The sequence below is a fragment of the Theobroma cacao genome, chromosome 9 (assembly GCF_000208745.1).
Source record: "Theobroma cacao cultivar B97-61/B2 chromosome 9, Criollo_cocoa_genome_V2, whole genome shotgun sequence".
Classification (NCBI taxonomy): domain Eukaryota; kingdom Viridiplantae; phylum Streptophyta; class Magnoliopsida; order Malvales; family Malvaceae; genus Theobroma; species Theobroma cacao.
Window position 1 is genome coordinate 19,109,726 of NC_030858.1, and position 26,056 is coordinate 19,135,781.

At 35.2% G+C, this 26,056-nt stretch overlaps 1 protein-coding gene across 1 annotated transcript; it reads left to right on the plus strand.

Annotated features, from left to right (window-relative positions):
* On the plus strand, window positions 1–26,056 carry LOC18589526. The gene is made up of 20 exons (XM_007014544.2): window positions 1–480; window positions 570–609; window positions 726–974; window positions 7,399–7,498; window positions 7,624–7,698; window positions 11,026–11,124; window positions 11,445–11,561; window positions 11,665–11,780; window positions 11,958–12,054; window positions 12,583–12,941; window positions 13,320–13,647; window positions 14,089–14,297; window positions 15,290–15,508; window positions 17,149–17,335; window positions 18,714–18,964; window positions 19,543–19,635; window positions 19,707–19,808; window positions 23,665–24,022; window positions 24,593–24,730; window positions 24,813–26,056. The coding sequence occupies exons 1-20, from the start codon at window positions 264–266 to the stop codon at window positions 25,512–25,514; spliced, it is 4,056 nt and encodes a 1,351-aa protein (XP_007014606.2). The 5' UTR covers window positions 1–263; the 3' UTR covers window positions 25,515–26,056.

The window sequence follows — 26,056 nt, forward strand, 5'->3', positions numbered from 1 at the left end:
ATTATTTTTATTTCCTTCTGAAAAAGAAAAATAGAAAAAGAAAAAAAGTTTTTTAAAAAAATAAAGAAAAAAAAAAAGAAAAACCGCTGCTTGGTGCGGGCAAATTTGAAACCAGCAGGAACAAGAGTCAGCTGAGAGTGGGTGGATCTGGATGAGACGCGAAATTGTAATTGGGATTCCAGATTCGTCGGTTGCACTTGCGAGTTGCAATTGAATAGTAAAAGCGTTGTTTTACAATCAGATCAGATCAGATCGGGGGAGAAATGCTACGGCTGAGGGCATTTCGAGCGACGAATGAGAAGATAGTGAAGATAGCGGTGCATCCGACGCATCCATGGTTGGTAACCGCCGATGCCTCCGATCATGTCTCCGTTTGGAACTGGGAACATCGCCAGGTCATTTACGAGCTCAAGGCCGGTGGGGTCGACCAGAGACGTCTTGTTGGTGCCAAATTGGAGAAGCTTGCTGAGGGCGAATCTGGTTCGAAATCTAATTCTCCCTTCTGATTTCTTTCTTTTTCTTTTTCCTATTCATTTGTTTGACATTTTTCAATAATTTGCACATAACAGAGCCCAAAGGGAAACCTACAGAGGCCATCCGCGGAGGGAGGTAATTAATTAGTAGCAGTACATTATTAATTATTACCCTTTTTTTTTTCTTTCTTCAAATCTGATTTTACCAAAGTCTGAAATTTCGACCTTTTTCTATACTTGTTTTGTTCAAAGTGTTAAGCAGGTGACCTTTTTCGATGACGACGTGAGGTTTTGGCAGCTTTGGCGCAACCGTTCTGCGGCTGCGGAGGCTCCCACTGCTGTCAATCATCTTACTTCTGCTTTTGCTTCTCCGGCTCCATCAACAAAAGGGCGGCATTTTCTTGTCATTTGCTGTGAAAATAAAGCCATCTTTTTGGACTTGGTTACAATGCGTGGCCGTGATGTACCCAAACAAGAGCTTGACAACAAGTCTCTTCTCTGGTGAGTCTGTCGTCTTTCATTTGATCTTTTTTGAAACATCAGCTCCATTGCCATATCTTTTGTACTCCATATATTCTTGCTGAGCCCAAATTCAAGAATTGAAGCTTCTAACTCCTTTTTGTCTGCTGGCTTTAACTGCTAATGCATTCATCTATTGATATACTTGGATGACCAGCATAGCATTTTGATTACATTTGTTTTCTTTCCCAGTTTGGCTGCTGCTGCCACTGCCTTTCTTTAACTTCTGATTGCTTTTTTTTTTTTTTTTTATCATTGGAAAAGCAATAATTTTGTCCTGCTTATTCTTCTGTCATTTGGATTTTGGTGACGTTAAGAGGTAAAGCAAAGGGCATAATATCCCTTTGAAAGTTAGAAATCTGAAATAAGAATAGCAAAATGAAATTTTAAGGAATTTGTGGAAAAGCTTTATATAAATAAGAATTGGGTTTGCATACGTAGAATATTAGGATTCAAGTTTTAAGCTCTGGGTAGATAGAATTGCAATTGTAAGATCTGCTTCAACATGAACTCGTGGTACCATCTCTCTCATAAGATTACTGTTTCATAACGTTGTTATTACCATTTTTCTTTGTTGATGTATACATCTGTTGGAATGTGAAATTCTCTTCAATAGTTAATCCCAACAACTGGTTAGTTATTTTAATGTTGAAGTAGCTCTTCAGATTCTTTTTTTTTTCATAGATTAATCATTGTCTTTGTGGTTTTTACTGCACTTTGGAAAATTATCTTCACTATGGATAAAGATTTTTAAGCTTCCTTCAACACTACAGAGTTGGATTTGTAGTGAAAATTACCCATTCATCTTTAGCCTTTGGATTTTGTTTGGTAGTACCTTTCCATAGGAGGCTGTTAAAATTATCAAGTTGAATTCACAAGGTTGTGTTAGTTTATCTAATTTAAATTTTTTTTAGATTTGAAGGAAAGCTTGTTAACAAATGCAAAATTAGTCCCCTTTGACAAGTCATGTGTCACAAAAGTCGATAATTTTGTCACTGCATGGGTGGCTCATGTATTTTCCATCACTAGTCGTTTGCTGTACTTGGCATCAATTTTGTGGAGCTAGGGTCTGGTAGTTTGTCCTTTCTTACACTGTATAATTAGTTTTTGTTCTTTTTAATCATTAAGCTTCTCCCATACTAACTATCAGAAATGCAATTGAGTCCTTGAAGTATATCTTCATCTAGTTTTTTTTTTTTGATAAGCGATATCTTCACCTAGTGTAATGGTCTATAATCATATCCAAAATGTGAAAGTGAATAATGTTCAGGGACAAGGTATGGAAAATGAAATTTGATTGGATTGGCATATGAGAGCCATTGTAGTCAAGGGCACAAGGCATGCTCCAGGCACTAGTAACTTTTTAATACTCAAGGAACAAGATGCAAAAAAGTGTCACTTGAGTGAAGCAACTGCTAGTTTCTTAATGCGCGTGTGTGTGTGTGTGCACGTACACTCTAAATTGAAGCATGCCTTTTATGGGCCCTTTGCCTTTCTAGGCACAAAAGATATGCACTTGATTAGAGGCACCTTGCTTGATGGGGTATGAGGCACTTATGTTGATTTGCCTTCTACAATTGAAACACTTGTACCTAGTCAAGCAAGGTGCCTTAGGTCAAGTGCATGCGTTTTGTGCCTAGAAAGGCGAGGGGCACATAAAAGACATTTTTGACTCTTTCCTTTTGGTTTTTTATTTTTTTATTAGCTCTATCTTTATAATGTCTAGAAAAGGACAAAACTCTTTTTAGAGCATGTTTGGCCTAGTTTTGTTTTTTTTTTAACTTATAAGCTATTATAAAGCTCTTATGAAAAATAATAGCTTTTAAAATCAAGCTAAAGTTGTTTGGTAATTTACTTTTTATAAGCTCTTTTTTATAGTTCAGCTGTTTGGCAAACTAACTTTTATAAACTCTAATTTTAGTTAAAATTACCATAAAAGGTATTTAATAAATAACTTTTTATTAATCACGAATTTCTTTATTCAAAATAAAAAAAATTAACGTTATTTTTTTATCTATTTAAAATAAATTTTTGAAACTATAAAAGGTTTTTTATATAACATAAAGTTTATAATTAATAATAAATCATAAAAAAAGAGTTCCACAAATAATTTATAAGTAACCCATAAGTTAACGATTTCTATTTTCCATCAATGCAAAGGAAAAAATTGAATCAAATAAAAAAAAAAATGAGAGATGAAAGAAAGCAGTGAGTCAATTACTAGAACCTTTAACCCTAACAATGGAGGAGAACCCAAAAAAGAATAAAAGAAGTCTAAGGTGGTAGTAATAATTCAGATAAATCACGTTTAGCTATTGATGTTCTTACTAACAAAGTTCACCTCCATGAACAATATTATCTCAACAATCATAATCAAAAAATATTATCTCAATTTTCATCAAATTTATCTCAACAACCATTGACCTAGTTAATTAATTATTTCAATCATAATCATCAAATATTATATGCTCCATGAAAAAGTTAAGAATAAATAAACATCACGTAATTGTTATATCAAACAATAAACTGTGAAATATCAACTAATAAAGAGAGCCTTCAAAGTAAAAAGAAAATGATAGAAAGTAAAATGAAAAACAAAATAGAAAGAAGAAAAAGAAATAATACCTGAATGCAGTTTTGAATTTTAGATCTTCTTTTCTCTTAATTTTTGTAAGAACCAAAAAAACCTTAGAATGATGATTTGCAGAAAATGAGAGAGGAGAGGGAGATCGATAAGGACAGAGGGAGGGAGTATTTTTTGAGAGGATCTTTTTGGGAAAAAATAACTCTCTTAATAAGTTGCCGTGTTTTTAAAAACAAAAGAGAAGAGAAGCTCCTATTTGGAGCTTTTTTTAAAGCTTTTTTTTTTTAGATTTTATTTTTTTTAAAAAAGGTATTTTTTTAAGAGCTTTTCACGAAATCTTATTTGGCTCAGCTTCTGCTTTTAAGCAGTAGATAAGCTAAAAATAAACAAGGCCAAACGGGCACTTAGAAGAATAAAGAAAAGGGGAATAGAATCCAGGCACAGATTTTTATTGAAAATGAAAGTTAAGGAAAACACTGAGCTAGTGTATGATGACAACTATTAATTAATTATGATAATGTTGGATCTTTGGAACATGCTAATAGACATAATGAGCAAACTCTTTAATATTTATCAACAAACTCATGAATTTTAAGATTACTACATATAGTACATAGAATTTTCTTTGTTTTATGTATATTTTGGTCGCTTTTTAGAATTAGTACGTGACACACTCAGGCCAGCTTAGGAGCTTATTTTTGTGCTTCGGAGAGTAGGATTCAAGTTACATTGGTGCAAACTTAATGTGTTCTCCACCACTCCATAATTTTAATTTTAGGAAATTGGTTTTTTGATTTAATAGTCTAATCGTGCACATTATGCATGCCAATTTTTAAGACAATCTGGTGTTCATTATAGTTCCATCGTAGATACTGCTTTTAACTGTTTGTACTTAAAGGTTGTAACTATTTTGACTTAATGAAATATTTAGAGATCCTCAACCAATTTGAATATATATATTTTTTTTATAATTGGGGAAAGGGGGATTGGAATCTTGCTCTTTAAGCAGGGGGATCATATGCCAATCAATGAGCCAAATGCTCGAGTGCTCAACCAATTTGAATATTGACATGCATGAATAAAATATGAATCCAATGGGTGGTTTAATCAATTATGAGTTGTAGATAAGATATCAAAGGGTCTAACAATTGAAAATCGGTACTCATATATGGTTATGTATCTGTACATACATAAGTTATGTACGTTTGTATATCAAAAGCGGAAACAAAAGCTTGCTTTTGTCGCATCTTTGGTCTTCTTTGAATGATATATTCATCATATATACCCTACTTATAATACAAAACTTTAGTTAATGAACCATGGAATTTTAAATCATCATCAATTTGTACTTTTAAGTTTCCTTCACTTCCATTTCCATCTCCACCAATTTGATATTTTTCTATATTTTCCCCTTTAATATATTTCTAACATCATATTGGGACACTTTACTGGTTAGAACTTGAGACTCCAACGTGATGGTCTTGGGTTAGAATCTTGGGATGGGGGGGTTGGGTTATGGAATGGAAGAGGGTTACCTCCCATTGTAGCTCAAAATCACATGTGCCAAAAAAAAGAAGTTAAAGCCACTTATCATGATTCTGATTTATATGGTTATATCGAGTATTCCTTATTTTGACACCAAGACCCAACAATCCTTGCTGCTACAGCACATTCAAGCATCATCATCAAACATCAATTGTTCTTCTACATTATTAGAAGAGTCCCCATTTTTTTTAACCGACCATTCATTTCTTTGACGGTGTCTGCTCCAACATTGTGTAGATCATATCTATTTGTAAGCTCTTAATTCTACTAGTATAGCTTGTATCATTTCATTTGTTTTGTTCTAGTTTTTCCTCCTTTCTGCATGTATCTGCATATGTTTACTAAAGCCTAGCAATTTCCTGTTAATTGAATCAAATCATGAATCAAGTTGAAAAATGATTGGAACTTACCTGCTGAAACACATGCTCTGATTGCTTTGACCATGAGAAGCACTATACATAGATTTAATTGAGCTGTTGTTATTTCAAAGGCAAGATATGATACAAGTTCCACCTTCTAGCCATGAGAATTTAAGATATGAACAAAGCTATAAACATTAAACCGTTCACATCTAATATGTATAGTTAATACTAATTTCAATCTAGAATTATCTATGTTAGTTGGGGAATAAATATTGTCTGCCCCGTATATATGCCCCATTCGCTGCCCTGTTAATCCTTGCTTGTGATGTAGCATAGAAAATAATAATAAATAAAAGCCATTTTAAGTTATTTGTGAACAAATCCTTATCTTTGAACAAACTGAACAATATATTCAAACTCAAAAGTTTTGTTGAATCAACTAGTGCCTTGCTGGGTCAATTTCCAAAATGGTGAGTCTATAAAAATACGCAGGCAAACAAACAAAAATAAAAGGAAAGTAAGGATGACATAACATAAAAGTGCCTGTCATCCTTATGGGCATTTCATCGATGACCTAGGGGGTGTACTTGGATCCTAAAACCAGGAGTTTTGTTAGAGCTTCTTCCCTTAATCACAACCAGCAGAAAGATGAATCACCTGAACTCAATCCCAATATGCTCTAAGCATAAAACAGAAACCGTAAGCTTCCTATCAATCATTAAGCAGCATAACCCCACTTTACTTCTGTTAATCATACTTCTACCTTATATCAGCTGTAGCAACACTGTATTCAAAAGTTTTCAGCATCAGAGACACAAAGCAATACCGTATGCAGATGTCTCCAGCATCATAGACTCAAATATAAGGGCAGCCTTCCCTGAAGAAGGAAGAGCTGCATATGAGGATTTCCTATATAACCCACAGTCAGCTGCTAAAAACAGAGAAGGGCACTGTTTTGTGCTTTGTGTGTATTGGTTTTGCTGGGTTTGTTTACAAATAACTTAAAACGGCTTTTTTTTTAAATTATTTTGCATGTTACGTGGAGTGTCCCGCCTGACACAGTTTGACACGCGGTGATACCTGATTGGCTCCAAATCTATAGTTGTAGAAAAAATATCAAGAGAACGAGGGATTAACACAGCAGGAAATGGGGCATATTTACGGGGGCAGACGGTTTTTATTCGTTAGTTGTGGTCTTCTTTCCTTTATCTAATAGCTAATAAAATCCCAAAGGGGCTTGCTTATTTACATGTGTACTATTTCCTCATGATCTTATTCTGCACTTTTTCACTTGGAGTTTATCTTCATATGAAGGCAGGTAACCATAGTGTTAATTTTTCATGAAACTCTAGTCTTGGTTTATTACCAAAGAATTCTGGACTTAAGTATTGACCAACTGCATGCTGTGGATGATGTAGCTGGCATTCCCTATCTTGTATTAAACGTTTTAATTATACATTTATGTACTTTTCATCCCTATCAAATGCTTTGTAAACTATATATTTATAAGTTTATTAGGCATTAATATATATATATTAAAAATTAAGTATTATATGTGTTCTAAAATCTTAATGCTTTTACTTGGATGTGTTTGCCTAGTGCTTGGACGATACTGAAGTTGTTGTGCATTAAAGGTGCTTGTCACTTTTGAGTATGCTGAGTGTCCCTTATTGTGTCTGTTTGTTGATTGTGAACCCTGCTTTGTTTCATATCTTTTTCTATGACCCATGTTTATTAAACCAAATTATTTAGCTTTTTAAGTAGCTTCTGTAGTATCTATAATCCTTTTCCCCCTTTCATTTTATTGTTAGGCATGGATTGCCAACTATCCTTATGGTCATGTCAATTTTCTTCTACTGTCCTTATTATTCATTGATTCACTGATATCTGTTTTTTTCCCTCTTTTTTTTGACAGTCTGGAGTTCCTCTCTAGGTCGTCTGCTGGTGACAGTCCTCTTGTTGCTTTTGGTGGATCAGATGGTGTTATTAGGGTTCTTTCAATGATAACATGGAAGGTTAGATGTTTGCTTTTTTGTCCTTGTCTACCTAATAAGTTGCTTAACCCTTTTGGTTCATTTTCTGGTAGATTTTATTATGACATCACCTTGTTTTTCTTTTATATTCATTTTCTTTTTGTCAGCTTGTAAGAAGATACACCGGGGGTCATAAAGGATCAATTTCTTGTTTGATGACTTTCATGGCTTCTTCTGGTGAGGTAGGTCATAGTTGTAAAGCAAAATCTATGTAACTAATTATGTCTTTTGGGAACACTTAGTGTTTAAGAATAACAATTTTGCCCTAACCATGAGTAATGCATGTGAATTAATTATAAGTTTTTCATGATGTTGACATTTTTGTCATAAGGCTAATGCAGTTCCCATCCCTGATGTCATTGTTGGATATTTATTTTTTAAAATGTAAGCGCAAGACAGGCCCCCAAAAAAAAAAAGAATGATAATTGATAAATGATATAAAATACATAGTTGATGAAATACTTTGTTCTCTGTTGTTACATGGATTTGATAAATTTGGGTGCCATAGCTATGTCGACATGACATGAACTGGGTATAGGTATGACATTTATGTCTGATGTGGCACTGGAAATTCATACTTGACTGATTTACATAAGGTGATTCAAAAACCAGAGCTGAGATCAGATGTGGAGATGATCATCAATTCTTGTTATTGTGCCGTCGTTGTTGATGAGAGCTGGGCCTTTTATCTTCTGTCAACCAGTCACTTGGCTTGATTAATTGCAAAGATATAGATCAGGAGGGAAGGAAGGAGAAAATTCATGTCTATGTGGCTTCGGTTGTGTCTAAAAGAAGAGGAAATTTAGGGCAGTTTTATATAGCAAGCAGATCACAGCTTTTCTTTTAGTCCAATTTCGGCTTGGAAAGGGCTTATCTTGGAGCCTCCTTCCAATTAAGTTTTTTATTTTCTTGAAATTTCGTTTAAGTGTCTTACTCTATCTTTAGAAGTAAAAGGGTCATGCCTTTTATACCTTGGGCACTTGCCTAGTTGATGATTGTATGGGTTTGAGTTAAAAAAAAAAAAGTACATTTATTTTCTGTGGTCACATTTCTTTCCTTGGACCTTTATCTTAATTCAAGGGTTTATGAGGACTTAAAAGGGAGAAATGGTAAAGGGACAGAATTAAGCTGTGCTTTAGATATAGATGACTAAATAGAGATCATGATCGAGAGAGAGGGAGAGGGAGAGGGAGGGAGAGAGATATGGGTTTGAATAGAGGAATGGGTATTTTCATGTGTATATGGAGAGAGAGGGAGAAAGGGAGAGAGAGAGAGAGAGAGAGATGGTGATGGGGGTAAGTGAATAGTGGCTAGTGTATTTCTATGTATGTAAATTCTTTAGTTATAGGGTGGCATATCCTTTGAAGTCACTTTTTTCTACATTGCTTTTGTTTAGTCAAATCAACCACATGAATATAATGGCTAATTTATTTTCTTCTCTTTCCTTCTTCGCTATTCATTCATTCCACAATAGCAGTACCTTTTTCTTAGGGTACCATTGGAAAAGCTTCTTTCCTTGTGTCAAAAATTACTTCATCCTTACCCATCTTCTTTCTCTCTCCCTCTCTCTCTATCACTATCTATCTATCTATCATTTATCTATACGGTATTTCATGTGTGTAGGATTTTAATTATAGCGTGTATCAATTTAAGTCACATTTTCTTTCATTACTTTTGTTTATCTGCATGACACAAATGAACATAATGACATGTCCTTTCTTTTCTTCTCTTTACTTCTCCTGCATTTGTTTGTTTCACAATCTTAGCACCTTTTTGTTAGAGTACCATTGAAGGGCTTCTTGCCATGCTACGTCAAATATTATTTCATCCTTACCCATCTTCATTTCCTATCTCTTCTTTTTCTTCAAAAAGGATCACAATTCTCTTAGTATAAATTAATACAGGATAACTGATGACATCGTTATAGACATACATATCTATATGTAGTTTTAGGTTCCATCAGAGAGGGAGTTACTTCAGAATCATAGGTGGTTTGAGCCCCTAAAAAATATTTAGTTTCTTTATTATACTCCTACGGTCTCAAATTGAATGTCCACCTTTCCTTTTCGAGTTTTCAAGAAATAATGACGCAGAAGCATCTAGGATTGTATTTTATTTTAGTTTTTCTAATTTTAGTTGATTTAGGATTTATTTTTCTATTCTATTTAGATTGAAATTCTTTTCTTATTTTATTAAGATTTTTAATACTTTAAAGAATTATTATTTGATTTTAAGCTAGTCATGTTCTGTTTAAGAATAGAACATCTATTTTATTTAAATCTTTTATTAACTACTTTAGTTGTACTAGGCAATTTGAAGTAAAGGTTTATTAGGTATGGGCCTATAATACTATAAATAGGACCCTTAGGCATAGTTATTATACACATTGAAGTTGAGAATTAATAAAAAATATTTTCTTAAGTAGGAGTGCTTATTTTCTCTAGACTCTTTTCAATAGTGTAAAAAGTTTTTAGTATTTTTGGCCTAATCAATCAAAGTGGGATTTTGACTATTTTTTCACTTTAGTGGGGTTTTCAACCTTGTCAAGATTGGTGATTCACCTTAGTGGGATTTCTAACCTCGTCACGATGGTGTCTTTCACAACGCCTAGGTGTCTTTACAACACCCCGACATCAAATAATTTTCACTTTCCCAAAATGGAAAGCATATTTTTAATTTTAACCTTCATTGAAATACTAACTTGAAGTAGGCCCGCTAACTTTTATTACACTTGAAGGGTAAAAGTTGTAAAGTAAGGGACAAAATACCACATTCCTCAAACTTTTTACCATTTGGAAAGTGGACAGTCAATTTGAGATAGAGGTAGTATTCGATGATGAATGAAATCTACAATTGTAGCCTGTCAAAGTGCTTTATGTTATACTAGCCATACGGAATCGTTAAATTCTATCTAGGTTTTATGAGCAATTTTCGCTACTCACAAACAACTAACTTTAAGATTTCTTTGCTTACAAGTTATCTTATGTATATGTGATACTTCATCTTTCATGGCAATATTGGGGTTTGTCCTTTTCAAACATGCAAATTTAATATGGGAATGCTCTGTCAAGACACATAATGGCAATTGAAAGCACATAAATTAATGCAATTGGTGACTGAGACAATTTAATTAGTAGTCCCAATTTAATTGCTTCTTCGAAGAGGAGGTGATCAATAACACATTTTTTTGTTTTAATATATAAATTTCTAGATTATTGATTTAAGAATTTTCAGGCTTCTCTTAGGGATATTTAGATAAATTTGTTTCTCTGTTTGTTGCTTCCAGTTCATGTAACTTAAATGTATTTATTAAAATATATTGTCATTTGTTTGAGCTCTCCAACTTAACTTTCTAGCTCCACCACTGAATAACATTTATTTTGCAATAATGCTATTTCATTATAGTTAGGACATGTAAATACGTGCTCATATCTTTGAAGCTTGACTGGATATGTTTTCTCATTGTCATGTAATACTTGTTCATTGTTTGTTTTCTATTTCAAGTGCAGGCACTTCTTGCTTCAGGTGCTAGTGATGGTTTACTTATACTTTGGAGTGCAGACCATGGTCAAGATTCACGAGAACTTGTACCAAAGCTAAGCTTGAAGGTGCTTACCTCTTTGATTCTTGAGAACTTGTCACCAACGTCAAGGCTAATTGTCAACACTGTAAAATAATTCGTTGATTAATTTTAAAGTCTAAACTCAAAATAAAGCTAGGATGTTGGTGTATGATATTTACCAGGCAACCTCAATTGCCCTCCAAGAAAAGAAAAATAAGGTGGTATTGAGATTGGATATGTTTCTGTTCCCTTGTGAAATGTCAGAATGTTTCATAAATGTTGTTTATAGGGTTCTTTCTTTTCTTAAATTTCTTGTTATCTATACGTCTTCGATGGGAGAGTTTTCATTTTTATGATATCAAATAGGCACATGATGGTGGAGTTGTTGCTGTAGAGCTTTCTAGAGTGATTGGGGGCACTCCCCAACTTATTACAATTGGTGCAGACAAGACATTGGCTATATGGGACACCATCTCTTTTAAGGTATTCTACCGTCCCTTGAGAAGTTTTAACAGTTGTGAATTGAAATTTCGTAGTAAAGCATGGGGATGTTCTCTTTTCATGCTTGTTAACTTCTCTGCTACAGGAGTTACGGCGAATTAAACCTGTTCCAAAACTTGCGTGTCATAGCGTGGTATCTTGGTGTCATCCTCGAGCTCCTAACCTTGATATTTTGACTTGTGTCAAAGATTCCTATATATGGTATACTATTTTTTTTGGTTTTCTTAGTGGCACTAAAAAAATTTATAATTTTTTTATACTGTGGCTCTTGTTACAGTGTATTAGTGGAAGGCTATATGCATTAAATAATGAAATTTAAGGCAGTATCTTTTGTTTAATTATTGCAAGGATATCATGGTAATTGTTTGAACTTTACAGGGCTATTGAGCATCCAACATATTCAGCACTTACAAGACCATTGTGTGATCTGTCTTCACTTGTTCCTCAAGTAGTTGCACCGAACAAGAAACTTAGGGTATGTAGCTGTTTTTTGTGGTTGTGATCCTCGACCCATAATTGGTAGTTATTTTTTTGGATAAAACATAATGTTGAGTGTCAATACCACAGAAGCCTTAAATCAGTAAGCTAAGGAGTTATAGAAGAAAGAGATTTACACAGTTAACAACAGGGTCAAGCTCTTTTGAGTGATTCTTAATTTCTTGTATAAGAAGCTCAACTGAGGATATAGAAGAATGTGTTGGGACCTTGTTGGCCTAACCTCTGCCAGCTAGGCTTTGTTTATGCAGATAGGTTTAAATTCCTTGTGAATATCTCTGAAAATTTAGAAACTGAAACACTAGAAACATAAAATATCATTCATTTACAGCTTACTCACTGAAGAAGTTTAAATCCCTACCATGAATGTTATTTAATCTTAGCTCTCCCTATATTGAAATTGGCCTTTATATGATTGTCATTCGTTTTCACAAAGCTTGATGTTTCTTTTTCTTTCTTCTTCTTCCCCAAAGATATCTGTTTTGACTCTTATAAGTTTCTACTGCAGGTTTATTGCATGGTTGCACATCCTTTACAGCCTCATCTTGTTGCTACTGGGACCAATATTGGTATTATAGTTAGTGAATTTGATGCTAGATCTCTTCCTCCTGTAGTTCCTCTCCTGACACCACCTGGGAGTCGAGAGCATTCCGCTGTCTACATTGTTGAAAGGGAATTGAAGCTGTTAAACTTTCAGCTGTCCAACACAGCAAATCCATCACTTGGAAATAATGGCTCCTTATCTGAAACAGGAAAGCTGAAGGGAGATTCATTTGAACCATTGCATGTGAAGCAGATTAAAAAGCACATTAGTACACCTGTTCCACATGATTCATATTCAGTTCTTTCTGTAAGCATTTCTGGAAAGTAAGTAGTCTGACTTTGGCTTCAAAATGATTGTTGTTGCTTTACAGATTGCCAGTTTCAACAATACATGATTTTGGATGTAGACGTACATTAAATTTGTTCAGGGTTTGTTTACATGGTATTTGATGTCCAGTTTGGACTGTTAGTTCCTCTCCTTCTGTTCTCCCAAGGCAGAAGAGACAAAAAGAAAAATGCTCTTGTACTAGGCAGCTATAAATGCATCCTACATTGCCATATGCATACACGTATGTTTTGCTTGGATGGGAGAAATTTCAGCTGAAATGTGCTTCTGTCTTTTACCTTTGGTGCTGAGCAGTTTTACCATTCCACTTAATTTTATAGTGGGGTATCCATACTTACTGAAGAACTTATGTGCAGGTATCTTGCAATTGTGTGGCCCGATATTCCTTATTTCTCAATTTACAAGGTTAGCGATTGGTCCATTGTTGATTCAGGAAGTGCAAGGCTTCTGGCTTGGGATACATGTTGTGACAGATTTGCTATATTGGAATCAGCATTACCTCCAAGAATGCCCATTCTCCCCAAGGGCAGTTCATCAAGAAAAGCTAAAGAAGCAGCTGCTGCTGCAGCTCAGGCTGCAGCAGCAGCTGCTACTGCTGCTTCTGCTAATGTTCAAGTTCGCATTTTGCTGGATGATGGAACATCAAACATATTAATGAGGTCCATAGGTAGCCGAAGTGAACCGGTATCTTGATCTCCTTGCCTAGTGTATATTGCTCCTTCATTTTAATAGTATTAGACTCATCCTTGATGCATTGGTTCTTCAATTATGAGGAGAGATGGTTTCTTAGTGTCAAATTATGTGTAACAATCTCTTCCACAAAATATTGTCTCTAAAAAATTGTTGTTTTCTTTTCGTTAGGAGGAAGTTCTAAATCATGTTAGATGTGTTCCTTTATTTTCTTTGAAAAAATAATTGGACAAATGATATTTCAGGCTGCTGCCAACTATTGTCAGCATTTTAAATCACTTGCTAAAAGCATTTGTACTTCTGAATTAAATAGCACTAATAAGATTTCATATTGTTAGGCATAGATTTGCATGTGTTTCTCAGTACTCTGCTTTCCATGTTTGTTGCATTGCATATAGTTAGATTCCTCTCTTAACTTGAAAATTTCTCTACCAGGTCATTGGCCTGCATGGAGGGGCACTACTTGGTGTTGCCTATCGAACATCTCGTAGGATTAGTCCCGGTTCTGCAACAGCTATATCAACAATTCAGTCTATGCCTTTGTCAGGATTTGGAAGTAGCGGCTCTTTTGCTACTTTTGATGATGGATTCTCTTCTAATAGATCTCCTTCTGAGGCAGTGCCTCAAAACTTTCAGCTTTTCAGGTAAAATAATTGTTATCATGCCTGAATGCCATTAACATGATTTTGTCTGGTATATAGTACAGCTTTTGGTTGGTTCCAGGCACCATGTTCTGGCTCAAGTTTTGGGAGCTTACACTTGGTGCAAAAATAGTGGAGGTTGAAAACAAGTCCACATTACTCCTCTCCTAGATGAAGACTGGGTAAATTACTTCTTTTAGGATTTGAAGTAATTTCCCGGGGTTCATACTTAGGATTAGGTTTGCTTCGCAAAATCCCAAAAGAAAGCATAATTGGTGAAACTTCATAAGCTTGTCCTCCATCAATTGAAGGATTGACTTGCTTTTGTACAGAGCTGTTAATCTTATACCTGTGAGGATTTGAGATCCAAGATAAGAAATTAACAAAATTGACTTCCAAAAACTCCTATATGTAGAAGGTTTGCATAAGGTTGAAGGTTTTAACAGTACTTCTGTGTTCTGTCAATCATTTGCAGCATATGCTGCTAACTTTAAATTTTTGTGACATATAGAATTCTTCTGACATCTTCGTTATCTGCATTGTCTAGCCTGTGAGATTATGTGTGGAATTTTATAATCTTTGTAAATAATTTATGTATACATAATGCTGAACTTAGTTGATATTACTTTGTTGTCTATCTGTGCAAGAATACCCAAATGACATTTATTTATGGCTGGATATATTCAGATGTTTTTGGTAATTTGTCTTCAAGTTATTAAACTCCTGAACCAGCTACCATGAGCTCTTGTTCGAATTAAACTCTTGAAGCCTATTGTGTATGCAATGAACATTTGTGTGTATATAATTGTATATAAGTGGTTCCAACTCCTCTAAAGTTTTTGTTAGCTTAGTCCTGAAATAATTGCTTAGAGATATTTGTATTGTCTAATATCTACTGCATTTTACATCTATTTTAATTTTTACCATGGGACGACTAAGATAATATGTGATTTTCCTTTTCTCAACCAATAATTGATTGAAGTTACAATGTGCAGTTGGGAAACTTTTCAACCAGTTGGTGGTCTTCTCCCTCAACCGGAGTGGACTGCATGGGACCAAACTGTTGAGTATTGTGCTTTTGCTTATCAGCATTATATTGTCATCTCTTCATTGCGTCCCCAGTATAGATACCTTGGAGATGTTGCAATTGCCTATGCCACTGGAGCTGTTTGGCAACGGAGACAATTGTTTGTGGCAACACCAACTACTATTGAGTATGATATAGTTACTTGTTCAGAAGTTTTGGTTATATTAAGTTGAAATTCCTCGTTTCCTTCACTCTCTTTATTATCAACATACTTTTGTAAATGATTTTTGCAAAATATGCTTAACACTAGTTGGAGCCCTCTTTGAAATGGAAATGATTAAAAGGAGAATTAATTTTATGAAAAGTTGCTCATTTCAGTTGAGATTTACATTGCTTTGTAGAAATAATGAATATAAAATGATACAATTTGGACTTCTCATGTCTGATGCAGTCGGTGGAAGACCCTAGTTCTTCACTCTTTATTGTGCAATTTCAACATTTGCAATGTAAAATTTCATATTATGGTTTGTAGGTATTTTATTACATGGGTGTAGTATTGTAATTTTTGTAATCTCCTCCCCCCTAGGGTTAATTTTGTTGGATTGAGTTTTTCATGGAGTTGTGAAGAGGTTATGTTTGGCTTTTTGGTGTCTTAATTGTGTTTTGCTCATTTATTAGTTAGTTTCCAATTAGGAATCTAGTCCTGCTGGGTTGGATGATAGTCAGATGCAGTGTTCATATTTCAATAAGCATTGATTAATATATTTATGAGTATTTCAGTTTATTGAGGCATAGATGCCCAGGAAAATTCTTTGTCTGCTCTCTCTTCCACATTTTTTCTCTTTATTGCTACTGTAATCTCAGGTTATTGTTCACGGTACAAGAATAACAGCGACAAGTTTTATCCTGGTTTTTCTGCTGGTCACCAATCCCAGCCACCTTTCCTCTTGTCTGTCTCTTTTCTGAGGTTAAGCCTTGATAGAATCAAACCTTTATATACTTCTAATCCCCAATCCTAATTCTTTCCAGCTATAAATCCTAAAACTCCTAATCTCTCTAATCATATGCTTTCATAAACCATAAGTAGGGAAAAGAATTCCCTTGATATGTCATAGATCAAGGTTTTTTGTCAAGCTACTGCACCTAACTTGTTTTGAATTTTCAAAACATTCAAATATATCCTTCATATACATCTTTCTAGTTGTTCTGCTTTTAACTGCCCTTGTAATATCCAATTTGATATAGAACATGCTAAAATAATAATTTCCTTGTGTAATTTAATTTTAATAAGATCGTGCTATTTGTTACTCAAATTAAATTGGTTGGAGGATTTGCAACAGTTGTCACTTCATGATACTACATAATTTATTTTGAATGTTTTTCATGTCTTGATTTTAGTTAGAGATTGCACTAGTCATTGCCTGTGATAATTAGTTTTTACACAAATCTTTTCCCTTGTATGCGTGATATTTTTAAATAGAATTGAAGTTGGAAGTGATTTCTTGATTGGCTATAGTAGGATAATCCCAATTGAAGGCCAAAAAAAAAAAAAAAAACTCAATTGCTACTTTTGTTAATTTTTTTCCCCTCATTTCCTTCTTTGAGCAATATAATGCAATCATGAACATTTGAAGGCTTTCAGTCCTTTAAGGCATTTGAAAGCTGTTCATAAGAGGACTTTTCTTGTGGGTTAATGTCCTTATTCCTTCTTTTTTTTTATTTTTTTTGAGAAAAAAATTATTTTTGAAAAAGCTGCTGCAATTCTAAGGGTGTTGACAAGTGAACTAATAATTGCCCAATGCATGTCTTTTGTGCTGCATTTTTCAGATGTGTTTTTGTTGATGCTGGAGTTGCACCCATGGACATAGAAACAAGAAAGATGAAAGAAGAGATGAAACTAAAAGAGGCACAGACAAGAGCAGTTGCTGAGCATGGAGAGTTGGCTCTAATCACCGTAGATGGTCCCCAAACTGCTACACAAGAAAGAATAACATTGAGGCCACCTATTCTACAGGTCAGAATTCTGATATATCTTTATTTATAACTTTTCTGCTTCTTGTCATTCGAGTAAGTGGTATTTTGTGCACTCCCTTTGTGTAATATTGTCTTGATTTCGTTTTGGCACATCCTCTTTCCAGTAATTAAATAAACACATCATACGTCAACTTGATTATCCAATACTTATTTGTTTGCATGATAGTATATTGTCTTGATTTCATTTTTGCGTATTCTTTTTCAATAATTAAATAAGCACGTCATACTTGAACTTGTTTTCCAAAACTCCCTGTTTGCATGATAAAAAAGCCTATTTTAGGAAATATGATAATGTTAGGAAAGAGAATTGTTGAAAATTTTCTAAAATTGTGGACTTATCCTATGAGACAAGGATGTAAGCGAAACAAGATACTTAATATGTGATTGTACTAGCTATAACTTTTCAGTTGGCTTGGTAGAAATGTTTGCACCTTCTTTTATCTCTGAAGTTTCATATTGGCTTGCTTTGAAGGTTTGATGCTTTATATTTCAATATAATTCTCTTTCTATAACTTTATAAGTCCTTAGCTCAAGGATTTTATTACTTGAAGTTAAATCTAAAACTCCATAATTTAACTGGTAAACTTATGGCCTGAGCATGACTGGCAGCCACAGGTTTCCTTCAAAATTCCTTCTTACACAAATTAACCATAACTGAAATTTAGCTTTTAAACAATTCTCTGTTCACGAAGATGATAAACTTTATAATAATCATTTATGTGCTTCTCATAAGAATTTAGAATGATATGGTTACTGTCTAATTTTCTTCAGGCATATATTATCATTTTGGACTTTATGGCATGGTTTACAAGAGCCTTGGATTATCTGCCTTGGTTCAATTTCTGGCAGTTCCCACCCACCCACCCCCCCCCACCCAGTGGCAAAAAAAAAAAAAAATAGAACATTGTAGATGACTTTAAGAAATATAAGCAGTGCTCTAAATTTTTGCAGTAGCATGCTTCATTCGTATAGAATATTAGAATAAAAAGAAACACAGGCTTGCAATTTTAACTGAGCTTAATTAGAAAGAGAAAGCTAACTTTGGAATTACTTGAAGATTTATTATTCATTATTTTGTCAGCCTTTAATTGGATGCTTGCATATGCACATTACTTTTCTTAATTTTATTTTGTTGGTCCTCTATCGTATTCAAGATTTTCTAAAACTAGTCAAAAGAACAAAATAAAGGAAGTGCACTATAATAGCTAGAACTCAATCGACTTCCTGTTGCTACAATTAGTTATATATATTCTGAGCTTTAAGTAGCTAATTAAGTATGTAATGCCTTTATATTTTTCTGCGACTGTCTATAATCTGATTAAGGGTCTCAGTTTTGTATCAATGTGTTTTCTTGTCAGGTGGTCCGATTAGCTTCTTTCCAGCATGCTCCTTCTGTGCCACCTTTCTTGTCGTTGCCAAAACAATCTAAAGTTGATGGGGATGATGCAACAATGCTAAAAGAGATGGAAGAAAGAAAGGTTAATGAGTTAGCTGTCGGTGGTGGAGGGGTTTCAGTAGCAGTTACTCGTTTTCCAACTGAGCAAAAACGACCAGTGGGACCACTAATTGTGGTTGGCGTAAGAGATGGAGTCCTCTGGCTCATTGATAGGTAGCTTGGCTTGCACTCTGAGAAATTCAATGGCTTGCCAAAGAATTTCATCTCTGTACTTTTAAATAATTTTTGTCCAAGTTTCTCTTTGTCTCATTTTGTGATTTACCTTTTCAGTGATTGCATAAGTGAGGGTATAAATTTGGCATAGTGCAAAGTTGGAAAGCTAGTTCTTGTTTTAGTTGATTTCCAGAATTTCACGTATTTCACTGGTTTAGCTCTGATTATTACTTGAGACAGCTCAATAATTAGGCATGTTTGGTTGATAGTAGTGTGACATTATATATATTTCCACTAGTTTGCTTATGTTGCTTTAAAACAGTTCTGCATTTTATAGTAGTGCGTTTCCAGCATTCACCTCTTTCCGGTACTTTCTCGTGATGTATACCTTGAAAGTCTGTAACCTTTGGTTGCATGATTATGTAAACTACATGTTCCTGGGGGTGGTTTCTTGATTAGAAATACCCAGTTATTCTCATGTCAAGTCCTATATTCATGTAAAAGTCTGTTGCATTCATCCAGAATTGTAATTTATGTTATTAATATAGATTTGGTTACACTTATATTACTGTTTGTAGGTACATGACTGCACATGCCTTATCCCTGAGCCATCCTGGCATTCGTTGTCGGTGTCTCGCTGCTTATGGAGATGCTGTTAGTGCTGTGAAATGGTATCCAAATTCTCTTGTCTATTTCAAATGAGACTACTGTTTGTGGAATTTAATATTATTTTTCTCTGCAGGGCAACTCGGCTTGGCAGAGAGCATCATGATGATTTAGCACAATTTATGCTTGGAATGGGCTACGCCACTGAAGCACTTCATTTACCTGGCATATCTAAGAGGTCTGCCTTGCCTATTTTGTGTTTGATTCTTTTATGGTTATGGTGCCTGTTGGTGGTTTTTTAAAATTTCAACTTTGAGATTAATTTCTGATTCTGTCATCAACAAATTTCTATGTTAGATCTCTCTCTTTCCTCTCTATCTTACACAGACACATGCATTTGGATTGTTGCTTGCTTTCTATTCACTATCCTTTGTGCATGGTAATCTGGACACCAGTGTTTACTCATGCATCATGTGTGCGATGTGTTTCTGCATTATTGTCTGTTGACACACCAAAGTATAAGGGGATTTTTTTTTAATCAGAGGGAACTGGATTGGATGGGTTATGTTACATGAGATAGTGGGAATAAACTAGAGAAGCATCAAGTGGAAGAATAGGCAATTGTTGAAGCGCTCAAATATCATAGCAGGACAACGAGCTGGAGATGTATGGCTTTTGCTCTTTTGAGTTAATTTTATTCAAGCACTGAGGACGTGGTAGTTTTTAGGTAAGAAACCAAACAGGTTTAGAAGAGTTTAGAAAAGTCACTACCTTAGAAACTCAAATATGTCGAGGTTTATTTGCTCAAAAGGTAGTATGGAGTTTTCTTTAAATTAGGGTATATTAAAATATTTTTTAATACTAGGAGTATGTTTAATCTCATTTCCCTAAATAAGATATTTTAAGCCATATAAACACCATCTCAACACCATTTCAGATTTTGGTTTATAAATTAAAAATCTTAATAATTATTACAGGGCCCTGTTATAAACATCCAGCTGAAGCATTTGTAGTCTTTCTTTAGCAACTCTCTCTGTATTAAGTTCATAAACACCTATTCAAAGAAGCAGCCTGCTCACCACCTTGGCTGTCTATGGTGGCATTCATCTTCTCTCTGTAATGCCGAATGTAACTCCTTAGTAAATGCTATTGAATCACCTGGCCGTGCATTAAGTCTTTATTCTAAAATTGACTTGGTCACCCTTTTCTTTCTGCAGAAATTTTAATTCTGTTGAATTTCCCATCTACTCCCTGACAAACCTTTAACAGCCTCATTTTCTTGCAAAGAGTTACAACTATCCTGCACCCAACATACTAACCATTCATTGACTCCACAATGCAGAATTAAAACAAACTACATACTAGCATAATGGAAAAACACTACATATCCCATTTAGGTTTACTGCATCTAGATATTTTTTTTAAAAAAGAAATTTCTCCACAATTTGATCCCAGTACAATTAGCAATCAAGTCAAAAGGCTTAAGCAGAGTCTTAGCTTCTTCAAGGACTAATTCGTCACAGTTGATAATCCCATCTATTAAATATCCACTTGCCAAATCTTATTTTCTTTTATCACTGCAGGACGAGACTTCTTCCACCTTCTTTTTTCACCAAATTTTCCTTTTATGAGATTCCTCCAGCCCAAACTACCATCAGTTGTCATTCTTTTTTCTTTTTTTGGTCAAGACTGATGGTATCCTTAATTGAGCTTCATTTGCAATTTTTCAGTTCAGATGACTTGCAGAGATGTGGAGGAAAGGAAGAACTTCTTAAAATGAAATTTGATGCTCTAAATCACTGTTAAAAAGAGATTGTGTCAGGTTTTTTGTCAAAATAAATATATTTTATCTTCTTAAAATATGACAAGTGATGTGGCTTAAAGTACCCCATTAAACGAAATAGGACTATAAATAGTTTTATTATGGGAAAGAGATTTTGATTAATTGGAAAAGTTATTTGGAGAAGTACCTTTTTTTTTTGAGGCAAATGATGTGATGATATAGGAGCAATAATTGATGGGGATAAGGATCAAATTACCATTCTACTTATTATGGTGGTCTAGGCTTACCACCCACCCTTGAATCGGCATAAGTTTAGCACCCATGAAGCATGGACATGGCTCCAACCCTCACGTATGCGTTTCGGACACGGATACTGGTTCGACATGACCCAATGCATACCCGGATACCCATGGATATGCCAGAATAATTCAATATGAAATTGTTATTTCTGATATGGCATGGACATGTGATGGACACAGACTGTATATGCAGTGAAGGGACAAAAAATCTGGTTCTGGCTCAGGTGTTGATCTATGTGGTTGAAATGAAGATAAGAGGTGAAAAGTTAGTTGGAGATGATGGATCCAGTGAGTTGAAGGAGCAGAGCTGTGTCACAGAACTTGGCTGCTGCATTTGGTGAAGAAGACAAAGAAAATTTTGTTTGTAGTAGCACACTAAAGTATAACGTTGGCCTGGGTCAAGTGGGCTTCCAACTTAGTATTGGGTTACGACTTTTAAGCCTAAAAATGCTATTGGGCCAGATTAATGTATCCAACCCAATAATAGTTCATGCATAATGATAAATTTACATTAAGATATTGTGAGAATGAAATAGTTTCTAAATATATTTATCAAATTTTGAGGTAGTTTTTATTGCTTAGTGTCTGTTTTTATTTAAAAGTAATGGAATTATAACTAATAAATATATATTTGTATGTAATATTTTTTATTGTTGTATGTATCCTAATTTTTCAAAATTGTTGTATTGCTTTCTTCATTTCATGTCGTGCTGGTGTTTGTGCTTCCTAGTTTAGCACTTTTCCTTTAGTTTGGTTCAAAAAAGGGAAAAATTTTATGGCAATGTCATGTGAATTGCATGTGACTGTTATCTTAATTTCAAATAATGAGCTGGCATTAGAAATTACTGAAAGAAGATGATGTGGCTGTTACACAAATGTGTTGGTGACATAAATTCTTAAAAATATACATATGATATGTCAATTGAGTTCGAAATATGAAAAATGTTTTTTTTTCCTTCTCTCTTTTTCCTTGTTCCTCTCCTTTCTCCTTGGCTAGTAGTGACCAGTGTTGGCACCACCAGTGGCAACTCAAGCTGCCAGATCCCGCCTTAAGAAGCCAGATCTGTGCTGTGGGCTCCAAATCGGACCTGGTCAGGTCAGGTCAGCACTGCTGGCATTAGCTTTGCCTTTGCCTTTGCCAGCCGGATTGGTGCCTACTGCAGACTGGTCTAGGCTGTCTTTTGATGGTTATTAATGCCAAGTTCACTAATACAACTGTTCTACTTGTAATAAAAAATATCTTCAAGCACTTGACTCTTGGCCTTGCCTAACCTTTATACTTAAAACTTTCATCTTAATCTGCCAAAGCTTTCATCTAGGCTGTCTTTTGATGGTTATTACTTCTAGGTTCACTAATACACCTGTTCTATTTGTAATAAAAAATGTCTTCAAGCACTTGAATTGTGGCCTTGCCTAACCTTTATACTTGGACCTTTCATCTTAATCTACCACAGCTTTCATTAAATTTTAGTCCAAACAATGCTTTTACCTTTTCTCTTAGGCAGTTGCAAAGCAGCTTCAGTTATCCACAATGGCCATTGGCAACCAGCTGATGGTTCTCTCTTGTTCTCATCTATTTTTGTTTCATTCGTAGATATAGGGACCAGCTCTAATGTTGAATTTCTGGCAGGGTGCAATCATATGCAAAATCAATTTGCAAACAAGGAACTATAGTCATGGGTATCAACCTAGCATATTGCTTTTCCTTTAATTTAGCAGCAGTTTCTGAAGTATATACTAGCCATCAGAAGTAGCATCATAAAAAATTAATGTTAAATACTTGCATTTACGTAAGTTTCTCTCCATCATTGAATCCCACTGTTTGCTCAAGAATGTAGGGGAAGAAAGTTGATGGCCAAAGCTCTATTCCAGTTGTGGTTTACATTGAAGAAAGCACTCTCCATGAGTCTATAGTTTTGTGCCAATTAGAGTGCAGCAGGAGCCCTCTCTTAGTCCTGCATTGCATTCTGATCCATGATATCTTCAATTACATTGCTTTTCTATGTTTACAGGCTGGAGTTTGATTTAGCTATGAAGAGTAATGATTTGAAAAGAGCTCTACAGTGTCTTCTGACAATGAGCAACAGCAGGGACATAGGACAGGATAATCCAGGGCTTGATTTGAATGATATTCTCAATTTAACGGCTAAAAAGGAAAATCTTGTTGAGGCTGTTCAAGGAATAGTAAAGTTCGCGAATGAGTTTTTGGAGCTTATTGATGCTGCTGATGCTACTGCCCAGGCTGACATTGCCCGTGAAGCTCTTAAAAGGTTAGCTACTGCAGGTTCAGTGAAGGGATCTTTACAGGGTCACGAGTTAAGAGGACTTGCTCTTCGCCTTGCAAATCATGGAGAGTTGACACGCCTGAGTGTAAGTTGCAATGTTCAGATCCTCTCTCCTGAACTGGTTATTTGAGCTGTTTGATGCCTGCTAAAAGGTTTTAAGAATTCTATGCTACATAACTACTTGATTCCATTTGCCCTTTTTTATTATTTAAAACTTTCTATTGTAGGCCTTCATCTTACATGTCCAGACCACCTTAAGTATGTCTTCCTTATTTTTGTATTTAGTTGGCACTGTTTCTAATATTTTCTTGCATACCCAAATATCTATCTCAATATCCCATCGTAAAGCAAATATCTAGTTGAAGATAATTAAAAGCTATTAGCATTCTTTTGTGAGAAAAATCTTTGCCAGTTATTTGACATTTTGTTAATGAATGAGAATTTGGTATTGTTCGAAAGTAATAGAGTTTACTAATTTTTCTGTTTCATCTTTTGAATTATTTATTATCGAAAGGGACATTATTGCCTTGCTAGAGTCATTGGCATTACAAATATTTAGTTTACCTGATTATTATGGCGTGATAATATTATCAATTGTGTACTTGACTTCTTTTTTAGATTATTTTTTGGTAAATTAAGTTCTATGTGATTACAGGGTTTAGTAAATAACTTGATCTCCCTTGGATTGGGGCGTGAGGCAGCATTTTCAGCCGCGGTGTTGGGAGACAATGCTCTTATGGAGAAGGCATGGCAGGATACTGGGATGCTTGCAGAGGCTGTGCTACATGCACATGTATGACTTGGTTCATGTAGACAATTTGTTGTTGATCCAAAGCATATTGCTTGCTTTCTGACCAGTCTAAAATTTGTTTCAGGCTCATGGGCGACCGACATTGAAGAACTTGGTTGAGGCTTGGAACCGAGTGTTACAGAAGGAGGTGGAGCACACTCCATCAGCAAAAACAGATGCTACAGCTGCATTTCTGGCTTCTCTTGAGGATCCCAAACTTACAAGTTTGTCAGAGGCAGGGAAGAAACCTCCAATTGAAATCCTTCCTCCTGGGATGTCAGCACTTTCTGCTTCAATTACTGTTAAGAAAAAACCAGCTCCTGTGACTCACTCTTCACAGCAACAACCAGGCAAACCATTGGCATTAGAAGCACCACCTCCTAGTGGACCAGCTGAAGCACCAATAGGTGCACCACCTCCCAGTGCATCTGCTGCAGCAGCAGGCACACCAATAGGAGCACCACCTCCAGGTGCACCAGCAGCAACACCAGGCACACCAATAGGAGCACCACCTTCTGGTGCACCAGCTGCAGCACCAATAGGTGCACCACCCACATCAAAAGCTAGTGAACCTGCTTTGGATGATAAAGCTCCTAGTTCATCAGCAGGGAGTAATCCGGATATGATTGCTTCAGCAGAAAGTAATCCAGCAGTAACCGCAAGTGACACACCAGCACCAGATGCAACTGTGGCAGATAAACCATTGGCAGAGGTACCAACTGTGATACCAGATAACCAGGAAACAAGTGTTCCAACTACATTGCTAACAAGTGAACCACTTGCTTAACTCAATTGGGAGTAGTTCTTTTGAATCCAGGAATTGTAATTTGATTTCATTCGTCAAATGAACTGTTGTGATCTCAAATTTGATGGGAAAAAGAGCGGGAGTCATTTTTGTGAAGGCATGGTTGTGAATATATTTGATAATTTGTCTGGAGTTTGGAGCAAGGGGGAGAAGGAATACCTTTTAGTGGATTTTGGTTTTGGCTTGCTCAAAAGCGGTAAGTAGGGATTATTCTTGTTAGTGGTTGGATTTAATCAAATAGAGCCAACTCGTGCCCAGAGCTCATGTGGTGCAACTGATGCTAGCTCTATTTCCATGCTAAGACGAAAAGCTCAGGAGCTGACCTTAAAAGTCGTGTATGTTGTAGGATAGATAGGAGAATTGTGTTGTGAGTGCGGCTGAGCATTGATTGAAGTTAATTGTGTTTTGAATTTTTGTTGGGAATGTATATGAAGTGTAGAGCATGCGAAATGATGATGTTATTTCAATAAGAATAAGATAGAGAGGCACTTATGTCTTAATTAAACTCTTGGGGGCACCATTCA

What these genes read in the sequence shown, in the direction of transcription:
- LOC18589526 (XM_007014544.2), top strand. Translation starts at nt 264, where the DNA reads ATGCTACGGCTGAGGGCATTTCGAGCGACGAATGAGAAGATAGTGAAG. An exon ending in TACCAAAGCTAAGCTTGAAG is followed by an intron (nt 11,125 to 11,444) that starts GTGCTTACCTCT and finishes GATATCAAATAG; the next exon opens with GCACATGATGGTGGAGTTGT. An exon ending in GGGACACCATCTCTTTTAAG is followed by an intron (nt 11,562 to 11,664) that starts GTATTCTACCGT and finishes TCTCTGCTACAG; the next exon opens with GAGTTACGGCGAATTAAACC.